This window comes from Colletotrichum destructivum, chromosome 11 (genome assembly GCF_034447905.1).
Source record: "Colletotrichum destructivum chromosome 11, complete sequence".
NCBI lineage: Eukaryota > Fungi > Ascomycota > Sordariomycetes > Glomerellales > Glomerellaceae > Colletotrichum > Colletotrichum destructivum.
Window position 1 is genome coordinate 922,564 of NC_085906.1, and position 13,496 is coordinate 936,059.

The 13,496-nt window shown below is 53.3% G+C and overlaps 2 protein-coding genes across 2 annotated transcripts; one reads left to right on the forward strand and one right to left on the reverse strand.

The window, feature by feature from the left end:
• Nucleotides 1-346: 346 nt before the first annotated feature.
• On the reverse strand, nucleotides 347-1,421 carry CDEST_15383 (Putative serine/threonine-protein kinase, active; the record flags this gene model as incomplete). Its single annotated transcript, XM_062931539.1, has 4 exons — nucleotides 347-427; nucleotides 481-607; nucleotides 658-872; nucleotides 930-1,421. 4 exons carry the CDS (start codon nucleotides 1,419-1,421, stop codon nucleotides 347-349), a joined length of 915 nt encoding a protein of 304 aa, XP_062787590.1.
• A 1,289-nt stretch (nucleotides 1,422-2,710) lies between these two features.
• CDEST_15384 (Putative patatin-like phospholipase domain, Acyl transferase/acyl hydrolase/lysophospholipase) lies at nucleotides 2,711-5,284 on the forward strand (the record flags this gene model as incomplete). Its single annotated transcript, XM_062931540.1, has 4 exons — nucleotides 2,711-3,290; nucleotides 3,343-4,315; nucleotides 4,374-4,400; nucleotides 4,456-5,284. 4 exons carry the CDS (start codon nucleotides 2,711-2,713, stop codon nucleotides 5,282-5,284), a joined length of 2,409 nt encoding a protein of 802 aa, XP_062787591.1.
• Nucleotides 5,285-13,496: the final 8,212 nt, after the last annotated feature.

A 13,496-nucleotide genomic window follows, 5' to 3' on the forward strand; every position in this document is an offset into this window, starting at 1 on the left:
TGGCATGTATGGGTCCGATGAACAAGACCGCCATTCAAGGGTGTGGTAGCGGAAGTCGTCCATTGATGTGGAGGCCTGAAGTGTAATTTGGGCGTGGAATTTATGTTCCTGATAGTGTCGCCGATTGGTAAAATCCTTTGTTCTGAGGTGTCAAGCGCCTCAGAGGGTGGCATACGTACGACCTAGCAAGACGACGCATAGCAATCTGACAGCCAGAGTCGACATCCACTAGGCCGAATTATGGGACGAATCACAAGCAGAAACCGACTGATCCTACCGCTTCTACTTTCCAATGCCTGTTCTCCTGATGAAACTTGGCCTGCCACGCCCGTATTCGACACTCACATCAAGTTGAGTCTAGTTGCTCGAGAGTCTTCAGCGCTGTCCCTGCGGCGCAGCGGAACTCCGGATTCGGGATCAACAGAAGCTACAATACGATTAGCAACAGAAATCTCAATCTCATGGTATGAAATCGTTTACTTGTGTGACCTCAAGGATCTGGTTCATCAATGGAGGTGAAATCGTAATCTCGGGAAGCTTCAAGGTTGAGTTACAGAAGCTTGTAGCAAGCTTTTCGTTAATGAAGCCGGAGGATAAATAGAACTTCCTTCGCATCGTTAACGTCGATAGAAAAAAAGAGCCCGGTCACTTACTTACTTGATAATTGCGTCGAGCTGCTCGATCGAACTCGTAGTCGACGAGTAAATTGTCCTCGCCGGTCGGAACACCGGGCCCAGCCCCACAATCATTTCCCGAAGGATGCAGCCGGCAGACCAATTGTCGATGGCGGAGGTGTACGTCAGACCACGAACCTTATTTAGGAACACATTTGCTCGGAGGAGCTCTGGTGGTCTATAATACAGCGTGCACACCTGCGCATGGGGTTAGACAAGTGCGATCGCGATAGACGTTGTGAAGGAGCCACGCACCAACGGTGTTCGTGGTTCACAGCCGCTTATAACATGAGAGAGCCCAAAGTCTGCTATTTTCAAACCGTTGGGGGAAGAAAGCAAGATGTTGTTGGGCTTAAGATCACGATGAGTAATTCCGACGTCGTGAAGAAATTGAAGGCCTCGAAGGATCTGTACAGAGTACGATAAGGCGAGTTCAGGACCCAGCCTCGCCTCGCTTAGAAGCTCACCGAGAGTTCCGCCGGTCATCAACTCCAAGTCAAGCATTATGTTCGTCTTCGATATCTCAATGTGGAGAACATCAATGCAATTTCTTCTATCGCTGGGAGAGTAGTTTCTCAACCGTCGCAAACAGGCAATTTCTCTTATGCCTTCGGGCGGCAATCCGCCACCTGATTGGGGAAGCCGTATGTATTTCCGGGCGATAGGAAGACCTTGGAGCCTGAACACGGTACCAAAGGATCCTGATCCAAGCAACTCTTCTTGCGGGTTTGGCGTTCTTACAATCATCGGGAACCTTTCGCACACAGAGACAGGCACAGAGCCTAAGGTCTCTGATGTACATATATATGCATCTTGCTTTAGTGTTTGCCCCCCGAGTAGCTGTTGCTGAATCGACTTATACTGCAATGAGATAAATGAGACCGCTTGAAACATACATTGTACCCTTGAAACTTGTGACAGTGGCGAGTGATACAGGATTATTATTTTGTTCAGGCGCATTACGTCGCACATTGAGTTATTGGCAGCAATCTGCTTTCGGCCATTTGATGGGTTTCGGTGCGGTGACTCGACATTTCTCTGCTTCAGAATAGTGTCTGCCCGTTTGGAACCCGTGGTGCCTATAGCGCTTAGTCAATCATTTGTCATGCTTATAGAATACGTGACTGTCGCTAGAACAGTGATCGGGCAAGATCACTTGCTCCGGCGCTCTTAGACCATCGATCATAGACGCTGCACCACCAGTCTTCAAGCTGCGCTCGCTTGCGACCCTGCACTCACGCATCAACACGGCACTTATAGATTCAGGATTGGCCTTCGGTTTTTCACTTCTACGGAACTGGATATATTCCTAACAACAGCCTCAAACGTTCTCGGGTACGGTGCGGAAGTTCAAAGAATGCCTGTGACAATGACTTGATTGATGTAGCCAGGACATTACTTCCAAACACTGAATCATCAGTTGAACAGACCGGAAGACAAAGCTGCTTTGTGTGCACATAGAGCTAGCACTGATAAAGTTACGATATAATCCATGGTTAACTTGGAAGTGCCTCAAGAGCTCTTACTGCCCAACTCGAGACCCGGTGAAACCGTTTGTTGCGGTTATGATAACACGTCAATCAACTCGCAATAACTTTCCGAGGACCGTTGTACTATTCGTTACGCAAACGTCTATCCTGTTACCAAATACGTTACACAACAATATATATCATGTACATCGTGAGATTTGCGTCTTGACGTATTTAAAGGGAGCAAAGCTAAATCAATATCCAAACAGCATGCCGTATCCATGGGTTCAAATCATCGAGGGGAACCCGCCGTCAGCCGCCATTAGTCTGCCAGCACCCCTTCACCGTTCACAAAGACCGTCTGTGGTTAGTATAGTTGACGAGGAGCTGCCGGCAGATCATCAAGGGGTGGAGGTGATTCGGGCCAGGAGGCACGTCGTCATGAATAAAGTCAGTTTCCAGTGCAATGCCTTTTTGCAGAACCAGCCGACGAGTGCCCATGGCTGTGAGAAATATCCCGTGCGATGCAACAGCACGCGTGGGATAATTTGCCGATGGTCCGCTCTGATGAGCGATGTTCTTCTTTTTGTCGCCAGAGACATTCCGTCTGCGCGTCGTCTGCTTCAGTCGTGGGCCTCAGAGTGCAGTGACCTACCCCCAAGCCATCGCCCAGCGGTAAGTGTCCTAGTCGAGAAGATCCGGGATGTCGACGAGCCGGTGGACCTGACCCGTGTGGTTTTCGACGATCAGCCTTCCTGCTGTTTTAGCAGCATAAAAGTGTACCGGGCTGGACCATCTACTGGGAAGATTCCCAATGATGTCTTCTCCGAGGTCCGATGCGTGAGAAAGAGAAGGCAGGCGGAAAGGACGCTTTGGGATTGGCATACACTCTTTCGCGTGTCTCGCGGAATTCTGCAGCAATTGGCAAGTGCGCCAGAGCCGGCACAGGGGACTAATCTGGCCGTGAGCCATGTGTCAGCGTTCGACATGAGCCGGTTGCCCCAGCCTCTGAAGAAGGCGAGCCCTTGGCTGAAAGATGTCTGGGGTGAGTGGATCCAGCAGGCTGTGTCGGTGGACGATCTACGACGAACGAGATTGCCCATTGTCGCCAATGCCCTTTCAATGGATACAGTGGTATCTTACGACGGTGCGTGGCGATTCTCTTCTCTCTGGCAACCGTGACTGACCAAACCGAGCAGCGTTTTGTGAAGAGAAAGTCTTTGGAGAGTTGTATCACGACGCGCTGTCTGCAGCGCTCATTCACCAACAATTCATGCCGGTGACTGATGCAATAGCAATCGTAACCTCGATGGTGAAGGCAATGATGGGCGAACTGCGCCTGGCGACCCCAAAAGGCCGGCGAGAAGTGCGGGTGAGATTTTTAAGCCAGCACCGCGCCGGTCTCGCGTTGACCAAGTCCTCCCGCCTATGTCTTGTGTGCTTTGTGCAGCCTGCCGAGGTATTCCTCCCATGTGAATGCGCATTGTGTGAGATATGCTACCGTGGATACGGAAACGGTGAGTTGACCGGAACCGTGATCGTGTTCGATAGATGTGTTTTATGCGAAACAGTGTTCGCCTCTGGGTGCGCCGTACGTCTGAAGCCGCCCACGGCGGGATGCCGCGTCCTGGCCCTCGATGGCGGCGGAGTAAAGGGCATCGTTCAGCTGCGTGTTCTACATGAGATACAAAACTTGACCGGACTACCTATACAAATCTTTTTTGACTTGGCCATCGGGACCAGCGTCGGTAGGCTGCCTTTATTCCACACGAGAAAGAGAAGTACGTTCAGAACTGATGTGTTTCTAGGAGGCATCAATGCGTTGTCGATTGGTGTCCTAGGATCGTCGCTAGACACTTGTGAGAAGGATTTCGTGGAACTGGCGCGCAAGATATTTCCCAAGGCCTCGACAAGGCTTGGTCGCTGGTGCCAAAAACTGTCGCAGTGTGTTCGACTTGTCTGTAAAGATGGCATTTATAGTCCCAGCGAGCCGATTTTAAGGTCGATCACAGGAGAGGCAAGACTCAGAGGACCACGAAAGTCGCTCTACGATCGGAAACCCTTCGAGCAGATGAAGGTAGCCGTAACGTCAATCGAGTCGAGAACGAGTACGTCGAAGCTATTTACTACGTATACAGACCATAACGCTCCAACCAACCTAGTCCGAGTGGTGTAAGCATTTGCAGGCTTAGTGGTGTACAGTTCTCACGCTAACCTTTGTGACAAACAGGGCTGGGATAACCTCGGCCGCTCCTGTGTGAGTGTTTATCATCGGAACGAAAAAGAGCAGTGGATAAGCTGACACGTATCAGATATTTCCCCCCCATATCCCTGGGGTCTCCGAAGGTAGCGTATTATGACGGGCTGGAGATCCCGCTGTTACATGCGCGAGACGAAGCGCTGCGCCTATCTCCCCGTAAGGTGCCTGATTATATCCTTTCGGTAGGTAACGGCATCATGAGGACGACCCCGAATACTTTAATGAACTCTCTATCGCGGTTTGCACACTTCAGCCTCGAGTCTTTGTGGGGGCACCGTCAGTATGAAAAGCTTGGTGGGCCGGTGGGCGAGGCGTTCAACGAGTTCCGGATCGACCCTGTTCTTGACATGGAGGCGGTGGCGCTAGACGACGCGGATGCCATAGGCAAGCTGGTCCAACAGCTGAACCGGCAATTCGTTGTCAATTCAGAGCTTCGCCAGCGGATAAAACAGTTATCGCTAGTAATGGTTGCTTCCTTGTTCTATTTCCAGTTTCAAACGATGCCGTGGATAAATCGACGGGGCGAAGTGGTTTGCCAAGGGTTTATTACCTGCCGATACGAGGACGACTCGAACATGACAAGAGCGCTGGCGGCGAGTTACAAAGGGCTTTCGGTCATAGTAGCTGGTAACGAGTACAGTGTGACTGCAGACCGACGCACTAGCGTCGATTTCACTTTGCCTTCATGGAGCCTTCCGTTTGACATCAGACTAAAGCATAGTGGAAAGTCCTCTTCTATTACCGGATTCCCACAATCGGCCGACGGATTGGTAGAGTTGCAACTTCATGGTGGAAACCTGCTGAGGCCAACTACGAAACGATCCAGAGTAAGAAGTACATACAGCCCTCGCCTACCAAAGAAGAGAAGACTGTTTTTGTAGTAAGAATAATTAGACGAGATGATTATCAAGAAATGCACCCCCTTATGGGCCCTCCCAGATCTGGGCACCCCACTTACCACCTATTTAAACTGAAAGTGCTACTTTCCATCCTACCCATAAATTAACTATGAGGGTTATGTTCCGCAGTCGGCTTTAAGTTGCCTCTTGAATCCTTCCAATGAAGCAGATATGTTGCTTCCAATCCATTCAACCGGCGCGAAGACCTATACCTCGACAGTTCAACGGACTTGGGGATCCAGGACGTGATTTCCCGGCGATTTGAGCGCTCGCAATGGATATCATACGGGTGATGGGTCATGGTCCAAGCTTGAGAGAGGTGGCACCTCCTTCGTCAGTCATTACCATAGGGGAGCACACACACACACACAGAGTTTATTACGCCCTGGCTAAGCCATAAAGGGCTCTTACGTCTATCTTACATGCTACCATTATTGATTGTCTACCCTGGTCTCAAAATAAGCCCCATATATAAGATCCACTTCCGTCTGCGTCATCTTTGGTTACTCCTTCCGATGATTGCGATTTCTCGTGAAGGTTAGTAGCAGGTACTCTTGGAGCCAATTCCTCCAAGTGTTCAGGTCTCTATTTTCGGCGGCTGAAGCGAGCCCTGCTGTCGATGGCACGAGGGTGCGTGAGGGGTTAGTCGGTGATTCGTATTGGTGCTGTGATATTGTGCTGTTGTTGTCCTACGTTTGGTTGATCTGCATATCGAGTCGTCCCGTTGCCATGGCAAACTTCACTGTTTCTCTTACGACGTCCATGTATGGTGACCAGTCGTCGTCAGGGTCGGATGTGGCCTTCCCGCCTAAGTAAAATGACAGAATGCCTCTGTGCGTATCAGTTCGTTGGATCATCGGTGCGCGTTGTACTGTCCATTGGGTGCAACGGAAGAGAAAATGCTCGACCGTCTCTGCTGCTTGCCCGCATGCACATTGCTCCGAGACGGCCGCCCCGATCTGGTGCAGGTACCAGTTGAGCCTTGCCATCCCCGTCCGTAGCTGGGCCAGTATGCTGGCCTCCTTCCATGAAAATGAGTCGTATAGTTGCCGTGTATGCATTCCCGGCAGGGCAGCATCCACCCTTTTCGAGAACTTTCCTACACCTTCGGGTAGCCTGCGGTACTTCTGTATTCTCTCTAGCGCGTGCCTTAGGGTGGTTGAATAGGCCCTCGCTGGCTTCTTCCTTGGCGTTTTCCCTAGTTGCGTGCTCTCTTTCGCCGCTGTTTTGGCTGCCAACTTGAGGTCGGACTCTACTTCTGCCGGAAGCCAGAAGAGTGTAACCTTATTGCCATTACTTGTGAGCGTCTTGGCTGCCTCGTTTATGCGACGGATTTCTTGTTGGCCCGATTGTTGTCGTGGTCTTCCTGCTGCTAGGACGGCCGCTTTGTTGGTGGAGAAAACGTAGATGGCGAGGTAACGGACTCTCTTCGAAAGAGACTCCATCACCGCTGCTATCGCCATGAGTTCCGCCGTATATGGGTTTTGCTCCGTCCTAGGGCCGACGGTGGTTGATGCTGTCGTCGTGGAGCCGCCTCTCCTGTGCGACAAAGGGAGCAGTACTGTTGTTCCGTAGCCCACGATTCCGTTTCTTGCCGAGCTGCCTGTTGCAGCCCTCACGGCCCACCCAGTCTGGGTCGCCTTGCTTGCCCTATCGCCGTCTTCTTCCACTACCGTATGGATTCGACTTTCCCACGGTGGCTGTGGGAACGCTTCGATGGTCTCTAGCCTGTCCACTGGTAGGTCTTGGTATGCTGTGGCCATCTTCTGGAAAGGCGAGATGTGCCTCTTGAAGCTCTGAGGTCTGATGCGTCGCAGCGGGTGACTCGTAGGCAGAGTCTGGCGACGCACCCAGAACTTGATCGCTTTCCTTTCGAATCGTTCCTGGGCTGACTGTATGCTCGCCTCTGCTTCAGCAACCGCTGTGGCCACCGTACTGAAGGTTCCGATGATCGCTTGAGCTCCGATCCTCTGTACCCTGTTGATGACCCTCATCTGGGCTGCCCTGCACCTGTGTTTCCAGACGTTCGATGCGTAGTCCATTGTTGGTGCTACCGCCGCCACGAAGAGTTGCCTTGCTGTTGACGGAGAGAGGCCCTTGAGCCGTCTGAGTTCCAGCACGGCTTCGAGGCCTTTCGACGCTGCTTCTGCAATATGTTGCTTGAAATGGAGTTTGGTATCCATGATTACGCCTAAAACCTTTACGCGGTCTTTGGGCCTGACGGTGTCCCCTTTGATGTCGAAGGTTGAGTAATCTTCCGGTTGTCGCCAGTTACGGGTGAAGTGGATGATGGCCGTCTTGTCTGTTTCGAATGTCGCCCCGCTTCGTCGTTCCCAGTCGAGGGCTCGGTCAATGATGGCCTGGATCCCTTGTCGGTTCGCCTCTCGCGACGGTCCGGTGACCCATGCCGTATAGTCGTCTACAAATGCCAGCGATCCTCCATTCTCATTGATTTGGTGCTGGACCAAATCGGCGTTGAAGAAAAGGAATAGGACAGGCGACAGCGGTGAGCCCTGAGGTAGCCCAGCTTGAGGCAGGGAGCGGACCTCCGAATACTGGCCGTTGACCTGGATGCTTGCTGTCCGATGCGAACAGAACGCATCGACCCACTTCACCAGCTTTTCCGGGATCCCTCTCGCCTTGAGTCTCTGAAGCAGTCTCTCCTTGTACACCCCATTGTATGCGCCTTTGACGTCGAAGCTGACTAGACTGAGGACTTTTCTTTTCCTCCATGCTCTGTAGATGTACTCTTGGAGCAGAACCAGAGCCTGCTCTGCCGATCGCTGCTTCCGAGCCCCGAAGTGGTTTGTAGGCAGGAGCCCGTATGTCTCGACAGCATGCGATATCCTCTCGGCCATCACCGACTCAAGCACCTTCCCCAGCGTCGATAACAGCGAGATCGGTCGCCAGGCCTTCGCGATGGTGTAGTCGTCCTTGTTCGGTTTCTTCAGCGGAATGATCTTTGCATGCCTCCACTGCTTAGGCAGCTCTCCCGCCTCCACCGAGGACTGGAACAGCGCGTGAACCCGATGTTTCACTACGGGCCACGTCTGCTTCCACACGGCTACCGGCAACCCATCCTCTCCGGGTGCTTTCCACGGTTTCGACGCGAACAGCTGTCTCTCCACCTCTTCTAACGTGATAGCGGGGAAGGGCACGGGCGGCCGTTGTGGACGATGTCCCTCGTCGTCGATCCTATCCGGAAGCGGAGGGAAGAACGCAGTCAACAGCTCCTCCGCCTGTTCCCCGGTCTCTTCCGTCTTTGAACCGTCTGCTCTGATAAGCTGGGGGATCTTGTCGAACGAGGCCCCTTTGTCGGCGCATAGATACTTGGCTGCCTTCCAGATGTTCGTATCGTCGGCCAGGAACTCATGCCAGTGGTGCTTCTTCTGTTGTCGGATTGCGTCGTGGTACTGCTTCGCCGCTGCCCGTGCTCGCTCCTCAAGATCCGGCGGACAGTGGCCAGCCCGTCTCTCCGCCCTCGCTCGGTTCCTCCAGAATGTGTGGATCCGGCGCAGCTGAGTGAGGTCGTCCGTCCACCACCTCTTTGCATACCTAGACGGTTTGGCCGTAGGCGTCAACGCCTCTACCGCTTCCACTACTGCCGACATGAGTCGGTCCGTCTGTTGTTGTACCGTGCCTCCTGTAGGAGTGCGTTGCAGCGTCGCCTCAATCCTGGCATTGATCGCCTTCCATGGAGCGTTCTTGAACAGAAGCCGGGGCTTGCCGTCCGTGTCTGGAGTCGCAATCTCAAACGTTGTCTCGATCGCTTGATGGTCCGATCCGTGGTCTGTCTCGTGCACAGCGCATCTTGTCATCATTCTTGCCAGCTCCTCCGACGCGATTGACAGATCAATCGTTGTTGCCGCGTCGTGCTTGTGCCACGTCTTCGTCCCTCGTGATAAGAGGCTTCTGAGTGACAAGTCGCTCATCAGTTCGATGATCGGATCCGCTTCTCCCTGCCTGTTCGCTGAGATGTCGTCCCCTCCCCATAGTTGGTCATGCCGATTGAAGTCTCCAATGAGGACCACGTCCACCACCTCGCCCGTGCCGCTTCTGGCTCCCGAGATGGCCTGCCGTAACAGGGCACACGCCTGTCGAAGCATCTCAGGTTCTTGTGCCGGAACATACACCGACACAACCAGCACTCGACGACCCGAGAGTCGAAGGATGGCTCCGGTCATGTCCGGTGACGGTATCGGCACTTGCTCCGCCTCGACCTCCTTGTTGACCCACAACATGCTCCTGATCCCCCATCGTCCCTCCTCTCTCCACGCCGTCGGAAGCACCCTCGTCCACCTACTATGCCGCATCGGCACCGTCAAGACCTTGCCCTCTCTCTTCCACACCCATGGCTCTTGAACCGTTATGACTGTGAAGTCTCGCAGTTGCTCATCGTTCATCAGGCTTTCGTGTACTGCATCCTGTTTTCTCACGTTCAGTTGGAGAATCCGAAAGTTTTTACTCATGGAGAGATGGGTAGAGCTTCGGACACTTCTTGCTGAAAGACTCGTGCGGGCCGCCGCAGGGAACGCACTTCAGTACCGTCTCGCAACACTCCTTGTGGTGGTGGCCCTCCTTAGCACACCGTCCGCATACCAAGCGGTTCGGGCATCAGGACGCCTTGTGCGGGGCGATCTGCTGACATTGGAAGCACTGTTGTGGCTGAAACTGGGGTTTGAATACCCCCGTGGTTCCGGATTCTCCTCCTGCGTGGAAATAACCTTCCGAGATGAGCCTCCTGGCCTCACTGGCTTTGGTCAGGTAGACCGCCATCGATCCGTACGCTTTCGGGTTTTCCTTGTCGCTTAGCCACACGATCTTGGCGACGGTCGTTTCGTTTTCTTTGCTGAACTCCTCTGCTGCTTGGCTTCTGTACTTCCCTTTCTCCTCCCAGACTGCTGACCATCGCACGAAGTCTACCTTGATCGGATACAGGTCGTCGTCCCGGACTCGCATACCCGGGGCGATCTTCGTCTCTGCGATTTGTTTGACTATCCGGTGTTCCGCGTCGTCTCGGCAGACGATTCTGATGAGACTCTCATTCCTTGGGTTCACGGTGACGGCCTGGCACCGCCATCCCGTGCGCCCGTCCGCACGCATCTCCTTTTCCACTGCTGCTCTGATCGTGCCCGCGTTGGGCTTGTTGCCATCTTCTGCTTCAACTCGCGAGGTGTCTATCGTGCAGTACAGAGTGTCGGTCACGTTGGGCGATGATGCGCCGGACGTGCGGGTTCGTGCCTCGATGGTCTGGCCGGTTGGGAGGTTTCGGGCGACGGCGGCATAGGATGGACTGGGGTCGCTACGCGCCGGAGCCAGAGTCGCTAAGGCTTCGAGCTTTTCGTGCGTCTTGGTGTTATCGTCTTCAACTTGCTGCTTCAACGCCTGCAGGTCCCCGCGGACCGTCTGCAGCTCATCCTTGATTGACCCGAGTTCTTCGTTCGCCGTCCGAAGTTCGTCCGTGGCTTGTCGAAGCTCGGTCTGGATATCCTTGTTGCGCAGTTCCGATTTCTTCCATGCGTCGAACACCACCTGGAGGGATGCATGCAGTTCCTTCATCTGCCTTCCCATGGCCAGGAGCATCACTCTGTCGTCGTCCTCGGTCGCCTTGGTCCTTCCTTTCGCGGCTGACGCGCCCCTGGTGGCCGCCCTCCGCACACCGTTTCCTGCCAGCTCGTTCGGTTCTGGGGTTCCATCGTCGGCAGTCTCTTGGTTTTCCTCGTTCAATCGGGCTTTGGTCGTTGGTTTACGTAGCCGTCGCAGTGAGCGCTCCGTTCCGCTGACCTCCTCGTCAGGCGCGACGTTGATCGTGTCCACCTCCATGTTTCACAGCACGGGACGCGCCGCAAGTGGGTCCACTAGTGCCGCGCCACGCGTTTCCGTATCACCCCTTCCGCAAAACACCCAAACAACTCTCAACAGCAACGATAAAAGATGATAATACGAGTTTTCCCACGTAAGTCATAGGGGAGCATTTGGGGTACGCTGTTTCATCTTATTCAGAGCCAGGCGTCACATGGCTCACACGGACCATCTTCGTGGACCAGCCTGACACATGGCGTCCGACCCATCGCAATCGCAGCCAATCAAACACCCGCCAGTCAACTTCACTCAACCACCTCCACAAGATGCCACCCACTTCCGCGTATGCTACATGTCACAATACCAGCCTACTAAGTCGTACATAAGGGGAATGGATGGACTTGCGGGTCACAGTTCCGGTTCAGATAAGAATGGCTTGCCGGTGCATCCCAAGCAGAGGTCAGAGTCATCTTGAGCGTTGGCTTTGATAGCACGATCCTCGTCCAGGTGCATCATGGCAAGGGCAGAGTCCGTCAACATTGGGTCGATCTCCACTGTCATATCCCTAAAGCAGACCGGACGTGGAAAAGCTAACGTGGCCGCTGTGGAGAACCAGTGGCTTCGTTTTGTTTTCAGAACTTGTTGCCACCATCCAACCTACCGTCGTAAAAGGAAGAACCAGGGTGCACCTCAATACAGCAATGGCATCTTGGCGCATGCACACCAAGACGACGGACGACATGTATCCCGGGTCAAGATTCGAGCCTCCAAAGCAGCAACACTACAAGAGAGTCAATTCTACAATGGACAATGGCCACAGCAATCCACGGCCTTCCAAAGGTTTACTTCGGGCTACCCTTATGCACCAGATATGATCAGGTAGAGACACCAGCTAGGGATCCTTGAACGGGCAGCGAAGGTAAGAAGGCGAAACAGATCAGAACCAAGATGCGATGGATCCGGGATAGCCGGAAATCCTGAAAGCGGGGAGTGGAGACAGAGCAATAGGGAACGGAAGCCTCACAGGCATACCTCAGCGATCAACCAAGGGCTCACGCGTCCATGCTAGCCAGGGCTGCCAGTGCAATGATCCAGGTGCGCCACTAGCTTGAATCCTTCAGCAAGGGCGAACCGGACTGTTGGATCAGTCTGACCAATAGCACCACATGGCAGAGCATGGCTCGAAGGATGGTTGACCAACGGTATGAAAGCCCACGCGCACTTCAACCCCTTACCATCACGGTCGTTGAAGGCGCAGCGTGATGAACGAGGTCAGAACAATTTCAAATCTGATCACACTTGGATGGCAAATCTGTTCTTTTCAGCATTGACCAGGCCACATAACCGGGGCAGACACTGGCTTTCATCTTCTTCATGGAGCAGGGACCAACGAGATTCGATTTCTACTATGAGTAATTCACTCCGTCGCTGACATGGATCCGCTTGGGGCCGCTGTGAACGGGCTACTGGAGTTGATCATTAGGCTTGGCATCAGGCGACCTGTCGGGATCAAAGCCACACCATGCGGGGATTGCTGGTGATGGTGGAGGGCCGGGTATCATTTGGGACTGAGATTGTCCCCAAAAATGATGCAAAGGCGCCGGCACTGTAGGCGACGAAGTTTGTGATCGAGATCGTCACACCAGGGCCGTAAAATCAGCTAGTCCAGTGCCTCCACTGGTCTTCAATACCACAACTGGGCTAATATACCCAGAGCACTCAGTTCTCATTTCTGTTTGTTACCTTCGTTATCGTTACATCCCTACTAATGATGTTATTATCCCTGGCTATTTCGTTACGATCGAGGATAGCCTCAATTTGAAATCCCTGTGATCCACTCGTGTTACAAAACTCATAGGGAGGCCACTATGTGCCCGACACCAACATCTGTTGGTCTTGGAGACTGCTGCACAACAGCTTGGCTGTGGTATCGACACGAGCGGTGGGGGGGGCCTTGCATTTCACCCGCCCAGGACGATCGGTCTTCTCCGTGGTGCACCGAAGCCAGAGGCCAAGAGATCCGAAATTGATGCAGGGTAGCAATCGACGACATCTCGGTCCAGAAGGGGGATGGATTCCAACTGTCTTGATGATATTCCCTGCTCTTAATCCGTTTTACACTGCATCCCACGTGGGCTTGATGAAATGTGACATAACGACCCCTTCACGGTTTGGTAGACGGTTTGGTACCGCTGAACGATCGTCCGGTCGCCTTGCATCCTATCCTGGCACATCGAGAATTCTGGAACCCAGTCCATGATAGTTACATCTATCATTGGTCACTCGCTCAACTCACACTGTGCTGAATCGATGGTGTTCTCCAAAACACCTTGTAGCTAAGTGACCACTTGTCAGGCCCAAAGACAGTCGTGAAAAGGATGGCTTATCTCGT